The 25,969-nt window shown below is 39.4% G+C and overlaps 1 protein-coding gene across 4 annotated transcripts in view; it reads left to right on the top strand.

Annotated features, from left to right (window-relative positions):
* The window catches only part of SFMBT1 (Scm like with four mbt domains 1), a 99,976-nt gene that overhangs the window by 59,473 nt on the left and 14,534 nt on the right, over positions 1 to 25,969 (top strand). For all 4 annotated transcript variants that reach the window (XM_084796194.1, XM_084796192.1, XM_084796193.1 and 1 more), the window contains exons 5-13: positions 5,237 to 5,325; positions 7,486 to 7,732; positions 8,257 to 8,345; positions 9,823 to 9,924; positions 12,317 to 12,467; positions 16,054 to 16,136; positions 21,600 to 21,726; positions 22,831 to 22,944; positions 24,764 to 24,806. In XM_084796194.1, the coding sequence (XP_084652320.1) occupies positions 5,237 to 5,325; positions 7,486 to 7,732; positions 8,257 to 8,345; positions 9,823 to 9,924; positions 12,317 to 12,467; positions 16,054 to 16,136; positions 21,600 to 21,726; positions 22,831 to 22,944; positions 24,764 to 24,806 (1,045 nt within the window). The remainder of the gene's footprint in view (positions 1 to 5,236; positions 5,326 to 7,485; positions 7,733 to 8,256; positions 8,346 to 9,822; positions 9,925 to 12,316; positions 12,468 to 16,053; positions 16,137 to 21,599; positions 21,727 to 22,830; positions 22,945 to 24,763; positions 24,807 to 25,969) is intronic.

Here is a 25,969-nt window from a genome sequence, read left to right as displayed (position 1 = left end):
TCTAGTCCGTGTGTGTGTGTGTGTGTGTGTGTGTGTGTGTGTGTGTGTGTGTGTGTTTAAGACAACATATCACAGTGTAGCTCAGGCTGGCCTCAAACTCATAATCATCATGAGAGCTCGTATTACAGGCATATGCCACCATACCTGATGAGATTGCAGGCCAGATTGTATACGCAGTCCCCTTACCAGCCTTTTTTGTGGAGGCAGGGTGTAACTCTTGAGTCTAGGTCGGTCTTGAACTTGAAAACCTCCCACATAACTGAGATTTTAGACCTGTGACACCATTCCCAAGTTCCGTTTTTATTTTCTCTTTAACTTTCACTCCTTTTAAGAGCACAGGCTAGCCTCAAACTTGGCAAGCCTTTGTTGCCTCAGCCTTGCAAATGCTGGGATTATTAGGTAACATACAAGGCACTATGCATTTCTAAATAAGCTGACTGAAGCTCTGTCCCAGGAAGGTACCCTACTTAAGAAGGCCATACATTACACTGGAGGGAGTTACAAAGGACCAAAAAAATTAAAATAAATTTAAAAGGGAAAGGGGCTGGAGAGGTGGCTCAGTGGTTTAGTGGTTTAGAGCACTTGCTGCTTTTGCAGAGAACATGGGTTTAATTTCCAGTGCCCACATGGTAGCTCAAAACTCCAATACCAAGGAATCTAGTGGCCTCTTCTGACTTCTGTGGACACCAGGAAGGCATGTGGTACACAAATGTATACATGGGCAAAAACATTCAATGTTTAAAATAATGTAAGTAAATGTTAAAAAGAAAAAACCAACCTAGGTTTTTATTTTTTGGTTTTTTGAGACAGGGTTTCTCTGTGTAGCCTTGTCTGTCCTGAAGTTGCTTTATAGAAATTAAAAACTAGCCAGGCATGGTGTCACACACCTTTAATCCCAGCACTCGCGAGGCAGAGGCAGGTGGATCCCTGTGAGTTTGAGGCCAGCCTGGTCTACAAAGTGAGTCTAGGACAGCCAAGGCTACATAGAGAAACCTTGTCTTGAAAAACAAAAACAAAAATATTTTTTTTAAAAGGAGATAACGGTGAAGAAAGGAAGAGAGATTAATAGATCAAGAAAACTTAGGACTTTTTATATTTATAACTTTGTATTTTGATTTAGTTTCAGATTTATATGACATTTGTAAGAATAGTATACAAAATTCTTGATGACTGTGAAGTCTTTCCAATTGTTGATGTTTTACCACCTTGGCTTTACCCTTTCTCTCTACCCCTGCTGGCGTCTTTAAAGAACTGTTTGAGAATTGACTTTAGAGAGGTTGCCTTTTTTACTCATAGAAACTTTAATGTAATTCTAAAAAGAACACATTCATAAGTAGTGCTCAAACTGCTGTACTAACCAAGGACAATGCATGCGTATACCTAGAACAGCTATCCAGATCTAGCCAAATGGACAGCAGATTCTCCACAGTTGTATGGAGAATAGGGACTGACTTGGACATGAACTCTGGTGCCCCCTATTTGACCACTTCCCCTTGGTGGGGAGACCTGGTGACACTTAGAGGAAGAGGAAGCAGGCTACCGGGATGAGACCTGATAGGCTGTGATCTTACAGTGGGGGACCAGGTCCCCTTCTGTCACAGACCTAGGGGAGGGGACTAGGATGAAAGAGGGGGGGGGGATGGGAAGATACACGTGAGGGGAAACAATTTAGTTGCAATCTGAATAAATTAAATAAAATTAAAAAAAAAAGAAAAATGCCAATATCAGAAAAGTAAATCTAGCAAAATGCTATTATTTAGTTCAGATCTTTTTACTTTTACTAATAATGCTAACATTTTTAGAAAAAAGGGAAGCTCTGAGTTACATGTTGCTTTCTTTTGTCATGTGTCAAGAGTAAGTTTCTGTCTAGGCCAGGCAGTGATGGTTCTCCCTTTAATCCCAGCACTCAGGAAGCACAAGCAGCTGGTTCTGATTTGGGTTAGGAAATGTGCAAATGAGCCAGAAATATCTTGTTATACTGTTGTGACTGTCAGAAAAAAAGGGCTCAGGAATCAGCCTGAAGGGACATCCTCTGACTAAAGAGACACTTTGGGCATTAATAAGGACAATAACTGCAGTGGCACCAATTATATATTTGTTTATGACTTAATAGTAAAATTTGTAAACAAAAATTTCACTGGTGGACTTTGGAAGATGCCAGGAAACCAACTGATTATTTTAAAAGGAAATATGGAGAAAGGATAAAAAATTCATCCATATAGCATGATTTCTTTATTCTTTTTCTTTTTTCTCTTTGGTTTTTTGAGACAGAGCTTCTCTGGCTTTCCTGGACTTGGTAGATGAGGCTGGACTTGAGCTCAAAGAGATCTACCTACAGCCTGATTTCTTTTCATAAATTTTACTTCAAGTTCATCAAATATTTTATAAAGAGAAGTTCTTCTTTAAAGAAATATTTTGTTTAACTGATGAACAAATAATGATAGAATTTTACTATTTTTGCCATTTTAACACTCCCTCCCCCCCTATGAGTCAGAGTATCTATGTGGTGACAATTAAAAGCTGTTAGGGGCTGTGGAGATGGCCTAGTGGGTAAGAGTGTTTCCTGTGCAAACTTGAGGGACCTTAGTTCAGAGCCCAGGACCCACATAATAGCTGGATATGGCTACATGTGCTTGTATCCCCAGTACAGTGGACTAGTGCTAGCTACTCTCTGGTTGGTTTAATAAGAGTTATAAATAAAACTGAGAATATGAGTTATTATCAGTGAAATAAGTTAAAAAATGATGCACAGACACCTGGCATTCTCTGTTGCCTCCTGTGTGTGCTTACAGGTAATTGTAAACACAGTTACATCACATGCAACACACATGCGTATACACACAATTTGTTAAAAAGCTATAAATGTCACAGAAGGACAGACAACCAGACCTTATGTTCCACTTTGTGGAAGGATATAATTCCACTTGTGAAATGTTTTTACCCTCCCCTCTCCAGAAAAATCAGACCCGAGTTTGATCAAGCTCTGGCTCTAACTCATGATTTGTAGAAAATAGAAGAGGCAGGACTAGTGTCATAACTGAGTGGAGTTGTACTTCCCATGTATGCGAATATAAGGCTAACACAGTAAACAGACTAGAGAAACAAAAAAACCATAGGGGTAGTTGGACAGCTGGTCACCAAAAGGAAACAGACGATGAGAACAGATTCTGGAGAAACTACGTAAGATGAGAGGCTTCTTGTCTCAGTAAGTGTGCTACAGGAAAGTGGGGCCAGGGCCTCTGCGTCTCCTTTCCTCCGCCATCGTGCACTGTGCACCAGGCTCAGCTTCTCGCCATGGCTTCTCACAAGACTTTCATAGTCTCAAGTGATTCCTGGCCAAGAAACAAAAGCAAAATCGTCCTGTTCCTCAATGGATTTGGATGAAAAGTGGTAACAAAATCAGGTACCACTCCAAGAGAAGACACTGCAGGAGACTGAAGCGGGTCTGTAAGGATTCACAGGATGGCAAGGCTGAGGCTTTACACTGAGTCATGGTCATTGATCGATCCTACCAGATGGAGTTCAGCATTTTTAACCTGGAGACTTGATCATGTCAAAATTGGGGTGTGGTTTGTCTAGTAATAAAATGTAGAACGTTTTTTAAAACCCCTCCCAAAAAACCAAAAAAATCCAATAAGTTGAGGGAAGGGAAAGACAAAAATGAACCTACAGACAAAAAGGAATTTTGATTATGAGTTGTTTGCAGTATCAAATAAATTAAAATCATTTTTTATATGATTGAGGGAGTTTGAAGATAAACTAGACATTTGCTTTTAAAGAATTAATAACTTGTTAAACGTGTGACGTTCTGTTTATGTAAAAAGGTATTTGGGGCCTATAGCGTTGGCTAAGCAGTTAAGTACACTGGCTGCCCTTTCTTTAGGACCCAGTTTTAGTTCCCAGCATCCACATCCCAGCTTGAAAGTCTTCAACTCCTATCCCAGGGGATCTGACACCCACTTTTGGTTTCCATGGGGTGCTGTGCTGCACATTCATGGTGCATATATATATATATACACACACACATATTCAAATACTCAAATGTATAAAAAATTTTAAAGTTACTTTATAAATGTTTAGCGACATACATATTGATTTAACTTATAATGATATTTAGAATTGACTTCTAAGTAATTACTGATTGAATAGGAGTAGCAATTGTGAAGGTATGAGTTAGGGCTTGGCAAATGATCTGCTCAGGGCCAGAGAGTGAGCCTGTCCCTCATCATATGGTCTCCATCACAGCTGCTGCACCTTCCCTTGCAGTTTGAAGGCTGCCACAGATGAAACATCAACAGTCAGCATGGCCGTGTGTCAGTCATGTTTTACTTATAAAACTGGACAGCAGCCCTGACTTAGCCTACAAGTTTGTTAACTCTTGCTCCATATAAAACATGAAGCCTGAGTGCATGAGGATTCATTGTCCTCCCTCCCTCCCTCCCCATTTCCTCTCTCCCTCTCTGTACGTGAGTGCACGTGTTGGGACAGTATCTCACTGTGTAGCCCTGGCTGGCCTAGAACTTGCTTTGCAGATCAAGTTGTCTTTGAGCAAAAGCAAAGTACTGGGTTAAAAGCATGAACTGTTATACCCAGACTCCATTCTCTATTTTTAATTCATGTTTGAATTTTTTTTTTTTTGAACAAAAGTGAAGTAGGCAATTAAAAAAATAAAATCGGGTAAGGGAATTACTCAACGCATAGTCTCTGTTTTACATACAGTTGTTACTGAGCTAACCAGAGAGCAGCTGTCCTTGTTTGGTTTGTATTGCTGTGACAGAGACCATGGTCAAAGCAGTTTGAGCAGGAAAGGGATTATTTGGTAGAGACGCCACTGGCTACAGTCCATTGAGAGGAGCCAAGGCAAGAACTGAAGTGGAGGCCATGGAGAAGTATTGCTCCTGGCCCTCTCCCTGTGCTTTACTCAGTACTCCCCGCCCAGCGTTGGTACCTCCCACAGTGCTCTGGGCCCTTCCACATCAACCATACAGGCCTCTGTGATGGGAACATTTTCTCAACTAAAGTTTCTTTTTTCCAGAAGACCCTAGCTTGTATCAACGTGACAAAGACTAGCCAGAACATGGCTCTATGAAGAATAGAGAAGTTTTACAGCTATTTTGTTCTGTCTTTTCAATACTGAATTTTAAATGAAAAGTATACCTTTAAGCTGTTTCTATATGTCACATTTCTTTGTGTTCTATGGCTGACACAAACAATAACCATTTCTTCCCTCATTTAGGCATCAGGGATAAAGTGTCTGATTGGAATGCATTTCTACAGCAGACCCTGATAGGAGCCTGTGGTCCTCCTGTGTCTTTGCTAGAGGGCGTGAGTATCACTGCTTAAACCAGTATGGAAAACCTTTGCAAGGAATCCAAAATTGATTGATAACTTACTACTTTTAAGAAAAAGAAGACTTGTTATTAGAGTCATAAGCATGAGTGTTGAAGTATTTAGTCTGAGCAGTTGCACTACTACTTGAGAAGCTTTTGAATCATTAGCCTTTGAAAGGTCTACTGATACATACTTTCATGCCCATTGTGAACGCTATTTCAAACAACTTTAAAAGGTTTTTTTTTTTATTCAGATTAATTTTTTATCCTTACCCAGGACCTGGCACATCCAAACACCTGGTAATTATTAAGTGAATGAATGAATGAATGAATGAGGTTGTGAAAAATGAGCAGATAAAATATCCTGCTCTGTGTTGACCATGATTCTGCCATCTTGAAGCTTGAAACTATTAATGTATTCCTCCATTTGTTCATTTGTTCTTTTATACACCTAGATATAAAAGATTCACAGAGTAGTTTATACTAGGAAAAAACTGTTTGGTCCCAGTACTAGGGAGCAGAGGTAGGCAAATTTCTGAGTTCAAGGCCAGCTTGCTCTACATAATGAGTTCTAGGCCAGCGACAACTATGGTCAAGTGTGTAAGTGATGACTGTGGAATGAGTTCACTAATGTTCTTGTTATTTAACTCCATTCCCACTCCTATATTCAGGGACTCTAACCCAAGGTAACTGATGTACAAATTACGTTTCCTCCAGTCTCTTTTCTGTGTGTGTGTGTGTCTGTGTGTGTGTGTGTGTGTGTGTCTGTGTGTATGTATGTGTGTGTGTCTGTCTGTCTGTCTGTGTCACTGTGTAGCCCTGGTTAGCCACAAATTTCTTATGTAGACCATGGTGACCTTGAACTCACAGAAATTTATCTGCCTCTGCTTCTTGAGTTCTAGGATTAAAGATATGCATTACCATGCTCAGCTTATGGTTTGTGTTTAGTTATGTATATTTGTATGTGTCTGTACACAGGAGTTTGCACACATGGCTATGAGAGCCTGTTGAGGCCAGGAGAGGGCATCAGATCTTCTAGAGTGAGCCACTTGATGTGGTACTAGGAACCAAACACAGTCCTCGGCAAGGCATGCTCTTAACTGTTGAGCTGTTGATCTAGTCTCTGTATTTTTCCTTCCTTTCCCCGTAACTAAGTTTTTACTGTGTTCATGACAACATTGTGGAGTGGGTTAAAAAAAATCAGAAACAATTACAATTTCATCAGAAGTGAGTACATTATTGCTCACTTACATGCAAAATACTAAGAAGAATTGAAAAGGTAGAGGAAGCTTACATTTGCTCTAATAAAAAGAGATCTGAGACCTAATAAGTGAAAAACAGGATACATTTTGGGGAAAAAAGAAAAAAAGAACCGAAACTAAGAAAAGCAGAAGTAGATACTGACTTTTGTGTAATGTGTACACCAAATATTCACTATGGTCTTTTTAAGTCTGTAGGATTATAGAAGAGTGTAGGCATGCTTGATTTTCTCTTTAATGATGATCATATTTGCTATCACAATCAGAGACAAAATTCCATTTTAAAAATTATACTAAATGGGGCCTGGAGAGATGGCTCAGAGGTTAAGAGCACTGGTTGCTCTTCCAGAGGTCCTGAGTTCAACTCCCAGCAACCACATGGTGGCTCACAACCATCTATAATGAGATCTGGTGCCCTCTTCTGGCACACAGGCATATATACAGGCAAAACAGTGTATACATAATTAATAAATAAATCTTTTAAAAAAGTATACTAAATGAAGCCAGGCAGTATTGGCACACACCTTTAGTCCCAGCACTTAGGAGGCAGAGGCAGGTGGATGTCTGAGTTCCAAACAAGCCTGGTCTATGGAGCAAGTTCCAGAATGCCAAGGCTACACAGAGAAACCTATCTTTAAAAAAATGCTACTAAATGAAATAATAATTTAGAGATATTTGTTAAAATAATTCTATTGTGTCATAGGTAAGGTTTTCTTTATGAAAACATTTTCATATCATCCAGAAGTAATATTGTGGGAGGCAATCTGTAGGCAGTGTAATTTAGTGCCACTGTCTTGGGGTGAATAAAACAATATGAAAGCTAGTTTGAAAAAATTTAGAACGTGACTTTTAAAAAGAAACATTAACCTTTCGAATTTCATGTTTTTAATATATAGCTCCGCAATGGAAGGAATCCTTTAGATCTCATCGCTCCAGGATCCAGACTAGAATGCCAAGCTTTTCGGGACTCTTTAAGCACTTGGGTTGTTACTGTTGTGGAGAACATTGGGGGACGACTAAAGCTGCGTTATGAAGGACTTGAAAGATGTGATGGTTTTGAACACTGGTTGTATTACTTAGATCCATTTCTTCATCACATTGGTTGGGCTGCTCAGCAAGGATATGAACTTCAGCCCCCATTAGGTAAAGAGTAATAGCATTTTCCTATAAACTTCCATTATTGTTTTATTATTAATATCTGTGAGACTGAAAATATATGCTACATATTATGAAAGCCTTTCTTAATTCACATAAAAAGTGTTTCCTATTTATACAAAGCAGTTACATTAAGTGTATATTTCTCTTTGATTTGGTTATTACATTTATAATTTAGTGTACATTCTGATTATACCTTAGACTTTTCCTCTAACCAATACTTCACTCTCACTTGCATTTAATTCTGTGTGATCCAGTTCGAGTATTCATTGTATTATTTCATGGACTACAGCAATACTTCTGCTTTTACTGTAGCTGTTTTACCAGACTTTAATTTTCTGGCCTTTTAAGCACAGTCCAATACTACGGGTTCTTTTGTATGAAGGTGGGTGTAAAAGGCCTGAACCCTTTCCAATCCATGGTAGAAGGTGCTTCTGTTTATGTGAGTGCTTTCAGAAGCTTGGCTGTGTAGGTTTTCTCCTCTTAAAACATGCTGTTTTGTCTCACTACAGCCATCAGGCATCTGAAAAATGAAGCTGACTGGCAAGAGATTCTGGCCAAAGTGAAAGAGGAAGAGCCATTACCCTCTTACTTATTTAAGGTAGAAACAGAAACTCATGATAAATACAAAGTTACTCCTTGCAGAGTAGCAAAGGAGAGGTAAAGAACAAAGAATACTCCTGAGGCAGAGATCACTGTGGCTTCTGCTGTGGGAGGGACGGGTCAGACCTGAGGGACCTGATCACCCTTGTTTTCCAGCAGTTACCTGGGTTTCTCTCCAGATCCTCTTAAAGCTATTGAGTGTCTTTTGTTTCTTTCAAGACAGGATTTCTCTGTGTAGCCCTGACTTTCCTGGACTCGCTTTGCAGACCAGGCTGGCCTCGAGCTCACAGAGATCCTCCTGTTTTTGCCTCCCAAGTACTGGGATTAACGGTGTGTGCCACCACTGCCTGGGCTTCTAATCTTTTTTTTTGTGTGTGTGTGTGTGTTTGTTTGTTTTGTTTGTTTGCTTGCTTTGCTTTTCAAGACAAGGTTTCTCTATGGACGTCCTGGAGCTCACTCTGTAGACAGGCTGATCTTGAATTTAGAGATCTGCCTGCCTCCGAGTGCTAGGATTAAAGGTGTGTGTCACCACTGTCCAGCCTTTTTATCTAGTTTTTGTTTTCTTTTGGTTTTTCAAGACAGGGTTTCTCTGTTATCTTGGCTGTCCTGGACTCGCTTTGTAGACCAGGCTGGCTTCGAACTCACAGCGATCCTCCTGCTTCTGCTTCCCGAGTGCTGGGATTAAAGGCATGTGCCACCACCACCACGCCTGGCTCTCTTATCTAGTCTTAACTACAAAACCATAACTAGTTAGGAAATAAATTTGACTTCTTCCCCCCCCACCAAATGTTTGTTGTATTCTAGATGTAGATAGGAATACTGTCTATGAGTTGATTTTAGGAGAAAAAAAATTACAGGATTTACCAGAAGCTTAACAGTTTTGTTATTTTAATAACTAGATTACCTTTCTTGTTGCCGTAATGAAACACCTGTGACAAAATCAGCCTAAGGAATGAAGGGTTTAGTTGGGCTCATTTGTTTGAAGGGATGGTAGACCATTATGGCTGGGAAGCAATGAGACAAGAACTTGAGGTGTCTGGTTACAGTATATGTGCAGCCAGGTGGCAAAAGAGATGAGTGCTGGCGCTCAGTCAGTCTAGGGCCATGTTCAAAAGGGCAGTTCCCTCCACTCTCAGTGTAGTAATCCCTCCTGGGTTAAACCTCTGGAAACACCCTCAGACTCACACCCAGAAGCATGCCATCCAGGGATTTACCTACCCTGGTCTCGCTGTCTTAGCCTTGGCTGTCCTGGGTTCACCTTGTAGACCAAGCTGGCCTTGAACTCACAGCAATCCACCTGCCTCTGGCTCCTGAGTGCTGGGATTAAAGGTGTGCACCACCACACCCGGTCACCCAGGGATTCGAATTCAGTCTGGTTGGCAATAAAGATTACCCATCACCACTGTTCAGGAACATGTGAATGTAAATTAATCAATATGTGATATGTATAACTATTTTTTTTGTATACATTTCAGGATAAGCAAGTTATTGGAACCCATGAATTTTCTGTAAATATGAAATTAGAAGCTGTGGACCCATGGTCTCCTTTTGGGATTTCTCCTGCAACAATTGCTAAGGTGAAATGGGAGTAATCATTCTTCTGGAAAGAATTGCCATCAGGGTGACTAGTTGAGTAAATTATGATGGTTTGATCTTTAGGCTATACTAATATAATTCATTGTAAAGCCAGAAGCACTTTTGTATACTTGTATTGTATTGTACAGTTTGTTTGTGTGCCCTTTCTCTTTCAGAGATTAGTAGTTCTGTACAGCCAAAGCAGAGCAGAGTCAGGGCATCAGAGTAGTAGAGGGAATGTTGTTCGGAGGCCTTCCTTCCTTTGTATAATTAGAAAGGACTTGGCTAGTATTTATGCCCCAGCGTTTATAAAATCTTAATCCAGGCAGTTTCTACCACTTATCTAAACAGGAGGAGGATTTAGGGGGCAAAGAGAGACCTGTGGGACTCACAGAATTAGCATCATGAATAGGGTAGCTACAGCTATGTATTCTGGAATCAGACTGTAGTCTCTCCAGCAGCTGACAAAATTGAGGCTCTTGTTAAGAGGAGCTGAATACATTGTCAAGGTACAATTCCTGACGTACCATGAAGGGATAGTGCTTGGTCTAGGACTAGAGCAGAGGTCTACTGAAAGCAGAGCCCAAGGTGGTTATAACCATGCAAATAGTGGCTAGGATGCTTAATTATCTGACTTGATGAGATTTACATTTTCTTTGACTTAGTAGAAGATTATTCTCAGAGAAATGAGAAATTTTGAGCCTGTAACTAAAGTCTTAAGACCTTTTCTGGAAGTGGGAGAAATGGCTCAGTGGTTAAGAGCAGTTACTGCTTTTGACAGAGTTTAGTTCCCAGCAGCCACGTATTGTGGCTTATTTTTTTTCCTGTGTTTATTTACTTTATTTATAATTTACTCATATTACATCTCAATTTTACCCCCTCACTCCCTCCTGTAACTTTCCTTCCTCCCTCTTCCATCCTATTCCCCTCCCATAGTCCTCTAACAGGGGAGGGGAGCTACGCCTGAACAGGGGGGTCTAGGTTTTCCACACTCATTGTCCTTAGTTGGTGCATCAGTTTGTGCAGGCCCTCCTGGGTCCTGATGCACCTGTCTTGCCAGAGGGGATCAGGACAGAGGCTGGGACCCTCATCAGGACTCTGGGTGGAACACTGAGAGTCTTATGAAAAAGTGAGAGTATGGAAGGACCAGGAGGGGTTAGGAACTCCACAATGAGACCATGTATTGTGGCTTATAACCACTTGGAATTACAGCTTTAGGGCCTTCTCCGCACATGCACCTATGTGGCATATAGACACTTATACATAGACAGACACACATGTACATAGTGAAATAAAAAAGTCTTTAAGACAGAGAGCAAGAGTGAGACGGGGCCCGCCAGCCTCCCTGGGGTCTGGAAAGGTGCAGGCTGCGTGGGACCCAGCGGACGCCCAGCAATTCTCATTCTAGCTCTTGAAGTTGGTAGTGTAGTTGACCCCTTGCTAAGCTTAAGCTAAAGTTTGCTTTAAACCAAGTTACTTGATTTGAGTTCAGATTTGCAATTTCTTGACTGTGTAACTTGGAGTAAATTACTTTATCTTTCTTTAAATTCATTTTCCTGCTGGGTGTGGTGGTGCCTGGTTTTGGTCCCAGGGCTGGGAAGGCAGAGGCATCTGGATTTCTGTGAGTTGGAGGCCAGCCAAGATTACATAGAGAAAAACAAAATTCATTTTCCTTACCTGAAAAATGGAGTTGAATATAGTACTTACCTACCTCATTAGATTGTTACAAAAAGTAAAAGTTAGTAAATCTATGAAAGCTTGTTGGCTCAGTTTATTAACAATTAAACTTTATTATACAACCCAACTAGCATATACAAGAAGGAAAAAAAGGTTAAAGGGACAGAAGATTAAAACTTCCTGGAATCTGTTCGGCAGGACGGGTCCTTAGGTGTCTCAGTCCCATGAGCTGGTCCGGTCCTTTCCTCTCTCACCGCGCCTTCTCCTTCTCTCCTTCTACCTCTTCCCAGTCATATGCAAAGGGCGGTCCCTTCTCCCTTCGAGGGTCAATTAGGAAAACAATAGCCACGGTGGGGTTCCTAGGTAGGCTTCCTGAATTCCAAGCCCAGGAAGGCTCCAAACAGTCTCTCACAAGGTATTCATGGTGTGCCCTAAGGGTAAAGCCCGCCAAGACTGCTTCCACCTGCGACAAAGCTTAATCTATCCCACAAAAGCTATTATCTAAAATAGTACCTGATGTAGAGCTAACATTTATTAAATGTTTTAGTAATCCAGTGTGAGTATAAGTGAACTTATATAACAATTGATTGTACCAAATACAAATATATATGTTACATACATGTTTGCATACATGCACACACACACATATATATACATAACATATTTCATATATCATACACATAAAGCCATTTTCAGTTTTATCTATTAATTATACAGGTTTTTGATGATAAGTACTTTCTAGTGGAAATGGATGACCTTCGGCCAGAAGACCATACAAGGCGATCATTTGTGTGCCATGCTCACAGTCCTGGCATCTTTCCTGTGCAGTGGAGTCTGAAGAATGGTTTACACATCAACCCTCCTCCGGGTATGGATTTGAGTTCTTCTGTGTTGTTTTTCAAGGTTATTATTGTCATTACTAATTATGTAGGGTCTCACTATGTAGCTGAGTGTGTCCTCACATTAACTATATGACCCATGATGGCCTTAAATTTGTGATCTGCTAGCCTTAGTCCTTGAAGTATATTCTGCGTGGCTTTGCCAAGATCTTGTTTTTGTTTTTGTTTTTGCTTTTGCTTTTGTTTTTAAAGACAGAGTTTCTCTGTGTAATAGCCCTGGCTGTCCTGGAATCACTTTGTAGACCAGACTGGCCTTGAACTCACAGAGATCCACTTGCCTCTGCCTCCTGAGTGCTGGGATTAAAGGCATGGGCTCACCAAGATCTTTTATACTTCCTGTCTTGAGTATTATGGAGGTCCAATGTAAGATAAATGAGATCTAGATTCCATAATTTTATTTATTTATTTCTTGAGGAAGGTTCTTACTATGTGGCTCTGGCTGGCCTGGAACTTGCTATATAGACTAGGCTAGCCTTGAACTCACAGAGCTCCACCTCCTGCCTCTGGCTCCTGAGTGTTGGAATTAAAAGTGTGTGCCACCATGCTTAGCTGATTCTGTAATATTTGAAGTCACAAGCTAAAAAAGTGTTAGTATTTTTTTTCTAACTCTTTGACATGTATTAGTTAGTCAGCTAGAAGGAGAGGCTCAAGCCTGGATTCTGCTTCTATTCCTGTGTCTGTTCCCTTTGGAATCTGTTGGGAAGACACAGGGGTGGGTTTACTAGTTTGCTTCTCTGTTGCTGTAATAAGACATGGACCAAAAACAACTTTGGAGAGGAATGGGTTTATTTCATCTTATACTTAAAACCCATCACTGGAAGAAGCCTGGGCTGGAACTCAAGGCAGAAACTGAAGTAGAGACTATAAAGGAATTCTGCTTAATGGTTTGCTCCTTATGGCTTGCTGGGACTGATTTATTATACAACATAAGACAACCTATGCAGAAGTGGTAGTGCCAACAGTAGGCTAGGCCTCCGACATCAATTATTAATCAAGAAAATGCCTTACAGACTCTTCCACAGGACAGCCTGGTGGAGGCCATTGCTCAGCTGAGATTCTCTCTTTCCAGATATGTCTGTTTTTGTATAAGGTTGATAGTAGATTTGACAACTATGAGCGTTTAGATCTGGTTTTTTAGGGCCAGAGCTAGAAGGTGGATGATTTTCTAGGTGTTAAGGACTTGCTGTGGAGGCGACTAGTCAGACGTTACTATCAAGATCTAGGACAAGTAACCGCTGGTTTAGTTGTTCTTGTAACTTTGTAAGAGATGGTATTTGGCCTTCTGGTGGGAGCATTTATACAGTTTGTTGCGACGTTTATTGGATTTATCACTGAGAAGGCAGAGATGGGTATAATCTAGCCTTTCAAGAGGTATATGGGAGAAAACATCCACAGAACTTTCCAGGTTGTCTATCGTCAGTGAGCAGGACATAGGAGCACCTGTAGGGAAGGAGTAGCATTGAACTCTTAACACTAGGAACTTGTGGCTTTGCAGGAAAGTCCATGATATACCAAGTTCTTTATACTGCTTGCTACCTTTGTGTGAAAAAGAGAAAACAGGGCTGGAGAGATGGCTCAGAGGTTAAGAGCACTGACTGCTCTTCCAAAGGTCCTGAGTTCAATTCCCAGCAACCACATGTTGTCATCTATAATGTGATCTGATGCCCTCTTCTGGCCTGTATACATAATAATAAATAAATCTTAAAAAAAAAAAAGAAAAGAAAAGAAAAGAAAAAGACAAAACAAGTATTCAAGATGCAGGAGCTTTGGGCAATTTACATTGTAAACAGGGCGGAAGAGTGAGTTATGTAACTGGAAATGACAATGGGACCTTGAGACTTGAGAGATGGCACAGTGGCTAAGAGCCTTTGCTGCTTCTGCAGAAGTCCAGAGGGGCAGAGGTTCCCAGCATCCATCTCAGGTCTCACAGCTGCCTCAACTCCAGTTCTCAGGTATCTGGTACCCGCTCTGTACTCTGTAGGTATCAGCATGCATGTGTGAATACACGCACACACATACGTACTTATACATATATAAAAGTAAAAGTTAAGAAAGAAACATGTCGGAGACTGTTTTGTCAGAAAGTGAGATAGGGTCAAAGGGAGAACTGAGACCCTTTTTGAGCAAGAAGAGAGATATCAGGGACTGTTGCCTGCAGGCAGACACAGTTCTAAGTAGCCTGTGATTAAGCTCTGAGACAGCAATTTAGATAAAGTGGGCTTAGCCACACAGGCCTTCCATACAGATGGGGCTGAGTCAGACACTAGTTTGGAGGTGATTTCTTTTAGTTTTAGTTGAATTTATGTTTCACATTATATAAGCATTTAGAGTTTTAAAATGTCTTAATTGACACACTCTGTGTGTTTGTGGAGTACAGGGTAGTGTTTAAATACATAAGTTCAATGTATAATAATCAGGTTGAAGCTAATAGACATCTGTCAGATAAAATATCATTTCTTTGTGTTGCGAACAGTCAAAATCTTCTCTATTAGTAGTGTGAGATGTTCAGTTAGTTTTTGTCAACTGTAATTATCCTACTTTAGTAGGGACATTAGAAATGATCTCATATCCAGTCTCATTCCCGTGCACACTATCTTCTCCATCCCTGAGAATATTGGCTAGATTCTGTGGTACATGAGTCTGAAAACAATATTAAGATACTGTATCAGTCCAGGGTGTGGCGGCGTGTCTGTAATACTAGAACTTGGAAGGTGGTAGACATAGGAGGTTCAAGAATTCAAGGTCAGCCTTGGCTACATGAGTTCCAAAATAGCCTGAGCTACATGTGACTCTCTCTTTCTTTCTTTTCTTTCTTTCTTTCTTTCTTTCTTTCTTTCTTTCTTTCTTTCTTTCTTTCTTTTATTCATTATATAGGTTTTAGCTAAGACATGTTAAGGAAAGCAAAAAGCCTTATCAATGAAAAGTTCTCACTGATTAAATGTACTAACAAAATAAGTAATGCTAAATATCTTTATACAAAATAAATCCTAGCTGGGCATGGTGGCACACACCTGTAATCCCAGCACTCCAGGAGGCAGAGGCAGGTGGATCTCTGTGACTCAAAGTTAGCCTCTTCTACAAAGTGAGTCCAGGATAGCCAGGGCCACACAGAGAAACACTGTCTTGAAAAACCAATAATAATAATAATAATAATAAATAAAAATAAAAGCCAAATCCTGTATAATTTTAAAAAATTCTTGGCAAATTGCCAGCAACTAGCCATCCAAATATACTGCTAAAAAAAATGTAGTTTGCAGTCAAAGCTACACAGAGAAACCCTGTCTTGAACAACCAAAAAAAAAAAAAAGTAATTTGAAATTTGGAAGTTTACTAATTTCTTGAATTTTATTATAATATTACAATTTGCCCAGAGTTATTCTGTTTTATAAAATTAGCTATATGCAGTCCTAGGTTCAGTATCTTAATATGAAAAGTATATAGAGTGTCTCTCCACATGGGTGAAAATGGCATCAGGAGTTGTGGGTGCACCACTTGTCAGAGTGCTAGAGTCAGCAGGCACACTGGGTGTGAATCATTGCTCTTCTGTCTCTGTAGGCTTCCGGGGCCAGGACTTCGACTGGGCTGACTACCTCAAACAATGTGGTGCTGAAGCTGCTCCTCAGAAGTGCTTCCCTCTGGTGAGACCCCTCACAGCACTCCTCAGGCTGGCCTTCTGCACTGTTGCTGTGTCTTTTACCCCCAAATTAATCAGCTCATTTAACCCAAATCACCACCTTGTTGATAATAGTAAACTAGTCCAAAGAAAAACACACTTACTGCACAAGATAGTTTGCTAAATAAACCAGTTTTACAAGTTTATATATTTTATTTTTTAATTGGGTAAAGTCATGTGACTTTGAAATTTTATTTCACAATTTAGTGGTTCAGTGATATGAAAACTTAATATTAGAGAAGAGTTGCTATATTTATTTAAAAATACTCTATTTCAACAATATATGAGCATGTTTAATAAGGCTAGATAGTTAAGGCACCATATTTAAGCCAGACATGGTAGTAAACATTTATGATACCAACTTTCAGGAGCAGTGGTTCTCAACCTGTGGATCACGACCCCTTTGGGGATGTGATGACCTTTTCACAGGGCCACATATTAGATATCTTGAATATCAGATATTTACATTACAATTCATAACAGTAGCAAAATAACAGTTATGAAGCAGCAAAACATTTTTTGGTTGGGGGTCACCACAGCATGAGGAACTGTATTAAAACGTCATAACATTAGGAAGGTTGAGAGCCACTGCTGAAGAGGCTAAGGCAGGAGAGGAAGATTATGAGTGCGAGATCATGGTGGGCACATAGCAAGTCCTAGGTCATGATGGACAGTGTAGTGAGACCTCACCACAAACAAAACAAGTGAAATAGCCATGTGTGGTGGCATGTACCTGTAATTCCAGCCCTTGGGAGACTAAGGATTACCACAGACCAGGCTGGCTTACCTTAACAAAATCTTGTCTCAAAAATAACCGCACTCTGGGTAGGCAAGGTGGTAGTTGCCTTTAATCTCAGCAGACAGCAGGTGGATCTCTGTGAGTCTGAAGCCAACCTGGTCTACATAGGCCAGCCAGGGCTACAATAGTGAAATTCTATTAAACAAACAAACAAAACAGTAGGGGAACATAATACCAGTAGAAACTGAGAGTGTAGAACAATGCCTTTCCCTTGTTCCTTTGCAGGGCTCCTCCTAGAAGTGAGTGTCATGTTCAAAAGCAACTCTAGGTTCCTATTAGTGGACCAAAGTGCCCGGTGGCCTCAGGCTCCTCAGTATCAAATGTACCTGTGGCTCTTCTCACTTTGCTCCCTACCCCAACTTCTTCAGCTCACAGGCTTCCCTTCCTTCAGCTTCTCATGCCTTTAGAATGTTGTTATTTTGGCTATGTTGATGCCCTCTCTCGCCCCTTTCTTTTGCCCATACTCTCTTTGTCTTCCTCTTTTGCTCTTCCCACCTCTCTCTCCTCTCACGGTTCATTCCAGTTTGTTGGCCATGTTCAGTTTGCTGCTTTCTCTCCCTGCTCTGGACTCTTCTCAGGCCTCTGGCTCTGCTCTCCCTCGTATCTACAATAAAAGCTCCCTCCCCCAACCATACCTTGGAGAGGTCATGTCTTCACCTTGTACAGTGACCACATTTTATTTTTCATTCCCTTTAATTCTTGTATTTATACCTCGTTTTCAAAATAATATGCTGCACTCTTCTGAGGTATTACTTTTAGACACTTATATAGATGACATTATAGTAAATGGACATTTAACTGTTTTATGTTACCTTCCCTTCTGCCTTACCATCACTGTTGAGTTTTGATGAAATTTGGTTGAAGTTTTACATTATGTACATCCAGACTTTAACAGCTGACTGCTGCAGTGTTTTATGATTGTTTTCTTTTTTAAACATTTGTCATATTAATGTTCTTATGTTTATTGCTAGTTCTTCCCATACTTCCTAGTAGCTTCTTGATACTAATTCCACAAAGGCAGTCCAATCAGATTGTTGTTCCTAATATTTTTTTCTCCCTGGACAGGCTGCTTTCAAAGCTTACCAAATGGTTCTATCACTGTTACATGGGAAATTGCCCTCTCCTCTTTCCTATGATTTGGAGCTACTGTTATGTATAACTCATGGTCTCTTTCCTCTTTCCTCTTTTCTAGCCTTTCACACACATACACATGCAAAGACTAGAAGGGGATGTTGGGTATCTCCTTATTTCTCCCCACATTTTTAAAACAATATTTTATTTATCATAGATACAGAGTGTTTTGCCTGCATGTACTCCAGAAGAGGGCACCAGGTCTCATTATAGATGGTTGTGAGCCACCATTTGGTTGCTGAGATTGAATTCAGGACCTTTGGAAGAACAGGCAGTGCTCTTAACCTCTGAGCCATCTCTCTAGCCTCTCTCTCCACATTTCTAAAAGGTGACTTCTATCACTGAATTAGAAGCTTTCTGTTTCTAACAGGCTGACTTATAGCCAAAGAGCCTGTGGCGTCCACTTGCCACCACACCACAATTTTGGCATTACAGGCATCTACCATTATCCCACCTAGCTTTTTACATAAGTACTGAGGATTTGAACTCAGATCTTCTTGTTTTCATAGCAAGTGCTATTACCCACTTAGCCATCTCTCTAGCCTCTTGTGTGGTTGTTTTGATGCAGCCTGCTATTGCTTAGTCGCTTTTTAACACATGGTTGTAAGGACTACATACATCATACTAAATACTAGATATTGAAGTTTTCACTCTACTCACATATTCATAGTTTAGCTTAATAAGAAAGTTAGGTTGGACATTACTTCAAATTTTTAAAAATATTACTCACTTGTATTTCTGAAGTCAAGATAATTTTTAATCTTGATTTTTGTAGACGAACCTATCTTTCCTCTCCCCCTGTAATCTGTAGAAAGTTACAGATAGCCTGCCTTTTTCCTTTCATAGATAGTACAGAATCTCAGCAGTCTAATGCAGTACACCTTTGATCTCAGTATTGGGGAGGCAGAGACAGGTAGGTCTCTATGAGTTCAAGGCCAGCCTGGTATACATTGTGAGTTCTAGGGCTACCTATATTTTTTGAGATCCTGTCTCAAAAACAAACCAAAACAAAAACAAACAAAAATTCACAGAGCTGTTTTTTTGAGACATACTCTCACTCTGTAGTCCAGGTTGACCTCAGACTCACTAGGAGGCCCAAGACTATCTTTAGATTCATGGTAATTGTTAGCCCTCAGTTTAGCAGTTGCTGGGATTATAACTATTTTTACTTTTAAAAAATGATTATTTTTAAAAGATATATTTGTTTTACTTTATGTTCTGAATGTTTTGTTTACGTTTATGTGCATGCAGTCCCTCAGTGTCCTTAGAAGTTCGGATACAGAGGGTTGTGAGTCACCATGTGGATTCTGGCACCAAACCTGGATCCCCTGCTAGAGTAGCAAGTGCTCTTAACTGCTGAGTCATCTCTCCAGCCCCAAGTCTTTAAATTTGTTACACTACATTTTTTGTTTTTTCGCAACTACTATCTCCATTGAATATATCTTCTTTATTTTGTTTTGCTTTTTAAGACAGAGTCTCACTGACTAACATAGGGTCTCTATTTCTGACTGGCTTAGAAATTGCTATGTAGCCTGACATGTTTTGAACTCATAGGGATCTACCTGCCTCTACCTCCCAAGTGCTGTGGTTAAAGGCATGTGCCACCACACCCACCCGGCTTAATAGTTCTTGGTTTTTAATGGCATACTATTCTTGCTTTAGGTATGAAATAGATTTTCTTGTCGCCCAGAAGATGTTAATTAACACCACTACTGGCTGGAAGGTTTCCTTGCCTGCTCTCTGCTTTGTCCAATTGCTGGTTTTGTCTGTAGTTTTTATATTCTTAAATATCTGATCATTCTTGGTTACTACTTACATTTAAGAATAGGAAACTAAAACAAACAAACAAAACAACTGATTAGAAAGTTTGAACATGTTTGAATAAGGTTTGCCAACCTTGATTTTTCCTACAGAGTAGGAACTGGCTGGCCATTTATTTGGAAAAACTAAATTTATATCTTTATATGTTGGCCTATTACTATAGAAGATCTTTTCCTGTCCCCTGTCTGATATATAGTGGCTATGGCTGGGCCTTCACTACTTACATACCCCTTAAAAGTTGTTTGTGTCCTCCTGCCCAAAGATCTTGTATTTTATCTTTTCCAGAGAATAAATCTCACTTTCTGTAGGGAAGGGAAAGACACAGTTGTCCTGAGGTATGTAATAGTACATAATGGCATAATGTAAGTGTTTTTTAAATGTTTCTAACAAAAATTTCTTGTTAAAAAATTAGTAGAAAGAAAGAAAAGAAAAAGATAGGTTCTCCAAGCATGAAGATACACATCTGTAATCCCAGCGCTCTAGGAAGCTGAGGCAGGAGGATTGATATAATGTGAGGCCAGCCATTTCTAAACATAAGATCCCCATCTCAAAGTTTTGTTTTTAATTTTTAAATAAAATTAGAGGCTGGGAATATTTTAAAGTGTTTGCTCAGCATGCATGGAGCCCTGAGTTAGGTCCTCAGAACTGTATAAAGCAGGTGTGGGGTGCATGGCTGAAATCTCAGCACTTAGAAGGTGGAAGTGGGAGAATCAGGAATAAAGGTCACATCTTTGCGTGTAGCAAGCATTAGCGGTCAGCTTGGCTACATGAGGCCTGTCTGAGACGAAACAGAAGAGGCATGTAGATCAAGTAGTCCTTATTTGGGCTACTTTTCTTGTGCCTCCAGTTGAATTAGTCCTGGTTCTAACAGTTCTTGGCTTTCTTCACTGCCAACTTACGCTTATCATCTTTTGTTAGGCTGAGTTTTTTCTCTTGGTATATGTATTTTACTAGGTTATGGTTTTGCTTTTAAATTTATGTATGTTGTGTGTGCATGTGTACATGTCATGGCACACATGTGGAGATCAACGTGTGAAAGTTGGTTTTCACCTTTCACCATGTAGGTTCTGGGGATCAAACAAGTGCTTACCTACTAGTCCATTTATATAGCCATCGGATTATATTCTCAAAAACCAACAGCAATTTTTAATAAGTTATGAAGATAGAAAACAACTTAATCTTAATTCTTGTTTCCTCCTATTCATTGCATTTTTTTTTTTACTGCGACTGCCTTTTATATTACACATTAAAGGATATAGTGGTGCCCTCTTAGGAGAGGGAGCCAAATGCAGTTGAGAGACATTTGATTAGGGACATAGAACCTTAGGGGTCTCATTTAATAGCTATTTCCTAATAACCCAGCAAGATAGTGGTTCTCAATTCCGTGTGACAAGTAAAGAAACAAGCAAAATAGATTTTGCAAATCATGCAAGGCCATTACCCACCCATGCATATATCAATATGTGAGCGTGTCTGACCTACAAACCATTCTGTCTACCAAGAAACCCAAACATTTTCCCTTTGCTTCCTTGAAAATAAAAAAGAACCAAAGATGTCCATTGCTTTAGTATATAGCTAGGGATTAAATACTGCGTGCAAAACATTCCAGTTGAGCATATGAGTTAACACTAGGTACTAATATACTTAATGAATTTGATTAATTGATTTTTCTTCTAGTCAATTTCTGAGCACCAGTTTAAGGAGAACATGAAACTGGAGGCAGTGAACCCTCTTCTCCCTGAGGAAGTGTGCATTGCCACTATTACTGCAGTGAGAGGCTCGTACCTGTGGCTCCAACTCGAAGGTAAAGTGCCAGCACGCCAGAGAAGTTTCCTGTAGCTGTTTCTTTGCTATTCCTGCTCACCCCTGTTGTATAGCTTCTTAGACTCAATGGGCTTGTTAACTAGAAATCTAATGTGAAATCCAAGATTTTAAGCTTAAGTTTTACTTTTGTTCTTGGCTTTTAAAGTTTAGGAAGTGAAAAACAACCAAAGCTTTTTACTATAAGGTCCTTTATTTTCAAGAGGTAAGTCAAAATAACATATTTTGATGTTACCAAAATGTTTTAGGGTAACATTAACTGCCTCACTTACTGAATAGGTACCCAAGAGAATTGAACCAAGTAGTATGTGGACAAATTTGATTGTCTTTTCAAGGTAACATTTAGTGATTAGGCAGGTTTGTGGCTGAAACTATGGAAGTGCACAGTGCTGCAGCTGTTGTATGTGGCCTGCTTTCCTTATCCTGCTGCCAAATGGTCTCTACAAAGATGCTTTCTATTTCTGATTTGTAGAACTGATAAGTGATGCAGGTGTCAAGGATGGTATTTAATGCAGGCATCCATGCAACATCTGCCAAACAACTTGACAAATCTTCTCCTGATTTGAATTCCTTTTGGATATTCAGGTTTTTTCAGAGACTGCAAGGCGTTATTCCTGGTAGTTAAAGTAAACTTGACATTTTTCTCTTACTTTTCTTATTTCAAGGAAATGACATGATACTTATTAGCCATCTGAATGACATAGTCATAGCTCCAGTTGCTTCTTTGCCAAAGGACACTGTATTTACTTCCTTGATTCTTACAAGTTATACATAGAAGACAACTTATTTTTTAAATAAAATTTACATAACATAAAATGTATGGCTTCCATGAGAAAGACTGCCAATTAATTGCTTAGGAAGCTTGTGTCTATATTATTACAGTAGTATTTTAAAACTAATGTATAGGTCTAGACATGGTTGTGATGGTCCGCCATCACTTAGGAAGCTGAGGCAGGGAGGTCACTATTTCAAAGCTATCCTGTACTACCCAGTGAGACCCAGTCTTAAAAGCTACACAAACCAGGAAAAACAAGCTTACAAAAGAAGCTGTTTAAATAGTTCAACTTTTGTTTTCTGAATCTAACAGGTTCTAAGAAGCCTATACCTGAATTTATTGTAAGTGTGGAGTCGATGGATATATTTCCTTTGGGCTGGTGTGAAACCAATGGCCATCCTCTCAGCACTCCTCGCCGGGCACGAGGTAGTTGTCTATGTACTAGTAGACTGGTTATTAAATGATCTCTTGCATAGATGCTACCACTTAGGGTGAATTTAGACATTTCAGAGAAAACCAAAATGGTATTTATCTTTTTATGTATGTAGGCTATTATTTATTGCAACAGACTTTTATTACTTTAGAGATCTGGGCGTGACTTCAGGACGATTATTTTATTCTAAGTTTACTCAGATGATTATTGGCAAGTGTCTTAGTCCATTCTGGTTTTAATAACAAAATTCTATAAAGTAATATCTATTATCACTGGACCTAGGAAGTCAAAATGATAAGGTATTAGCAGATATGAGGATCTGTTTTCAGTTTCCTAGATAAGCCTTCTTTTTTCTTTCTTATATTAAAACAAATTTTTTCAAACATACGTGTGTGTGTGTAAGTGTTTTGCTTGCATGGGTATATTTGCATCATGTGGGTCCCTGATGCCATAGGGGTCAAAAGAAGGCATCAGATACCCTGGAACTGGAGTTATTGATGGCTGTGAACTACCATGTGGGGGCTGGGAACTAAATCAGGGTCTTCTGCAAGAGCAGCAAGTACTTTTAACCTTTGAGCCCAGCCCAGAGATGGTCTTGCCATGTCCTCACATGCTACAACAGCCTGCTTGCTCTCAGGGGCATCCTTTATAGGGGTACTAATCCCCTCATGAAAGCTCTGACTGACTTCACCCTCTAGTCACCTACCAAACACCTTACCTCCTGATGTAGGAATTAGGTTTCAGAGTTAGTTTGAGAGCACAGTCAGACTGGAGCGGTAGTAATTTCCATGGGCTAGTGAACTAGGGAACTTAGTTTTTTGCTGGCTGTTGCCTGAAGTTCTTTGCTAAATGGATCTTCTCATAGGACAACTTGAAAACTGGCATTTGGCTTCTTTTGAAATTCCCCTGTTATTTTTTATTTGTATTTTACTTTTTTAAAAAAATTAGAGTCAAGGTCTCACTGTTTAGACCCTGGCTAGGCTAGAACAATGTATGTAAACCAGGATGACCTTGAATTCAGATGGGCCTACTGCTGCCTCCCCAGTGCTCTGGAAGGACAAGTGCTCTTAGTTGCTGAACCATCTCTCCAGCCCCTTACCTCTTTCAATTACATCTGTTTTATTTTTGTGTGTGCAATTATAGTGTTTGTGTGCATTTTATCGTGCATACACATACCACTGCCTGCACATGGAAGTCAGAGAGCAACTTGTTGAGTCTCTTCTTCCACCAAGTGGCTGTTGGGAATCAAACTCAGGTTGTCAGACTTAGCCTCAAGTACCCTTACCCATCTTGTCAACCCTTTATTCTGTTTTTATACACAAGTTTTTAAATTTGATGTATTCCAGTGTAATTCTTTGACTCTTTTGTCACCCCTGTCCTTGGTGTCATATTTAAGACAGGATCTACAAATTCAGTGCTGCGAACTTTTTCTCATATGTGAGTTTTACAGTCAGCTCTCTGTTTAGTAATTTGCAAGCTTCCTAATATGGATGTTCTATTTCCCTAGCACTGTGCCAAAGTTGTTTCTGTTCCATTAACTGATCCTAGGGTCCTAATCATCAGCCTTCCTTTTCACTATCTGTTTTTGATGGAAAGAATTTGTAGGTATTGATTAGCCTAGTGATCCTTGAAAATATTCTTTTTGTCTTTCTAGGAAGAACCCCAACCCAGAAAAATATTCTTTATTTAGAGTGTTACACTTAAAAACTAATTTACAAGTACTTGTTGGTTATTTACATACCAGGTATAAAGTATGCTGATTGCAAGCTTAAGTCTTTGCCTTTTTCTTTAATTTTTTTTCTCTTCTTATAGTGCATAAACAGAGGAAAATTGCAGTGGTTCAACCAGAAAAGCAGTAAGTAATACAATAGATGTTTAAATAGTTCAAGTTTGAAACTTAGAATACCAGGGGGAAATAACTATTTAAGAGAATAAGTCTCCTTTGTGTTATTTTCTCCAGAGGAAGCATAAACTTTTAAGTCAAATTTGGTGGCTTATATACTTCTTTCAGTGTACACCTTTCCTAAAATTGAATTATAAAATTGGGCATGATGGTATACACCTATAATCTTAGCTACTTTAAAGGCTGAGTCAGAGAATCGTTTAAGGCAGGCCTGGTTTATATAGTGAGTTCGAGGCTAGCATGGGTTATATAGTAAAGCTCTATATCAAAAACAAACAAACAAAAAAAAACAAACAAAAAAAACCTTACAAATATACAAAAAGGCAAATATATCAAGATGTTCTCCAAAATCAAATTTTTCTTTAGCTTTTAGATATTGAAGGCAATTGGTTAAAGAAATACTTGTGAAAGAAGAACAAGAATTGTAAGTCAGGGAATAATTTGTCTCAGTATCTTGATGTACAAAACAGCAGTTGGAAAAGAAAATGTACATTTCTTCTTTAAGCTCATCAGGAAACTCTTTGTGGCATACTCTTACAGCCTTTGAGAAACAGTCAGTTGGTGGCATTTTACATCTTAAAGATACAGAAGTTTCTATGTTTATATTAAATTTTGAATTCTATATAGTCTAATAAATTGCCATAACAAAATTATCCCAGACTGGGTAATGTAAGCCACATAAGCTAATTTTCTCACACTCTAGAAGCTAGGAAGTGCAGTTCAAAATGGCAGTTGATTTGATTCCTTGTAAGGCCTTACTTCCTGGCACACCGATGCACACACACCTTCTAGCTGTGAGTCTCTCTCCTTGCCCTCCTGCTATCCTTGTCTTCCCCTTCTTATACTGCTGTTAAATGATCCCACTGTTAGGATCTAATTCTAATTACATCTTAATTATCTTCTAAAACCCTGACCCTTCATGTGTAGTTCTACAAGAAACTTTTAGAATCCTACAGGACACTTGTAAATTTTATAGTACAGTTTTATAATTTCTTAACATGTACTATCACATGTCTATAGATTCTTGGCTCATTTGTCCTATGCATGGTTTTAAAAGCAATTTCTACTTAAAAAAATAATGTGTTATAAGTTAAGAACATTTTTCTATTTTATAT

Source organism: Acomys minous, assembly GCF_964271855.1.
Source record: "Acomys minous genome assembly, chromosome: 9".
NCBI classification, from domain to species: Eukaryota; Metazoa; Chordata; class Mammalia; order Rodentia; family Muridae; genus Acomys; species Acomys minous.
This window is presented reverse-complemented; position numbering and strand designations above follow the sequence as displayed.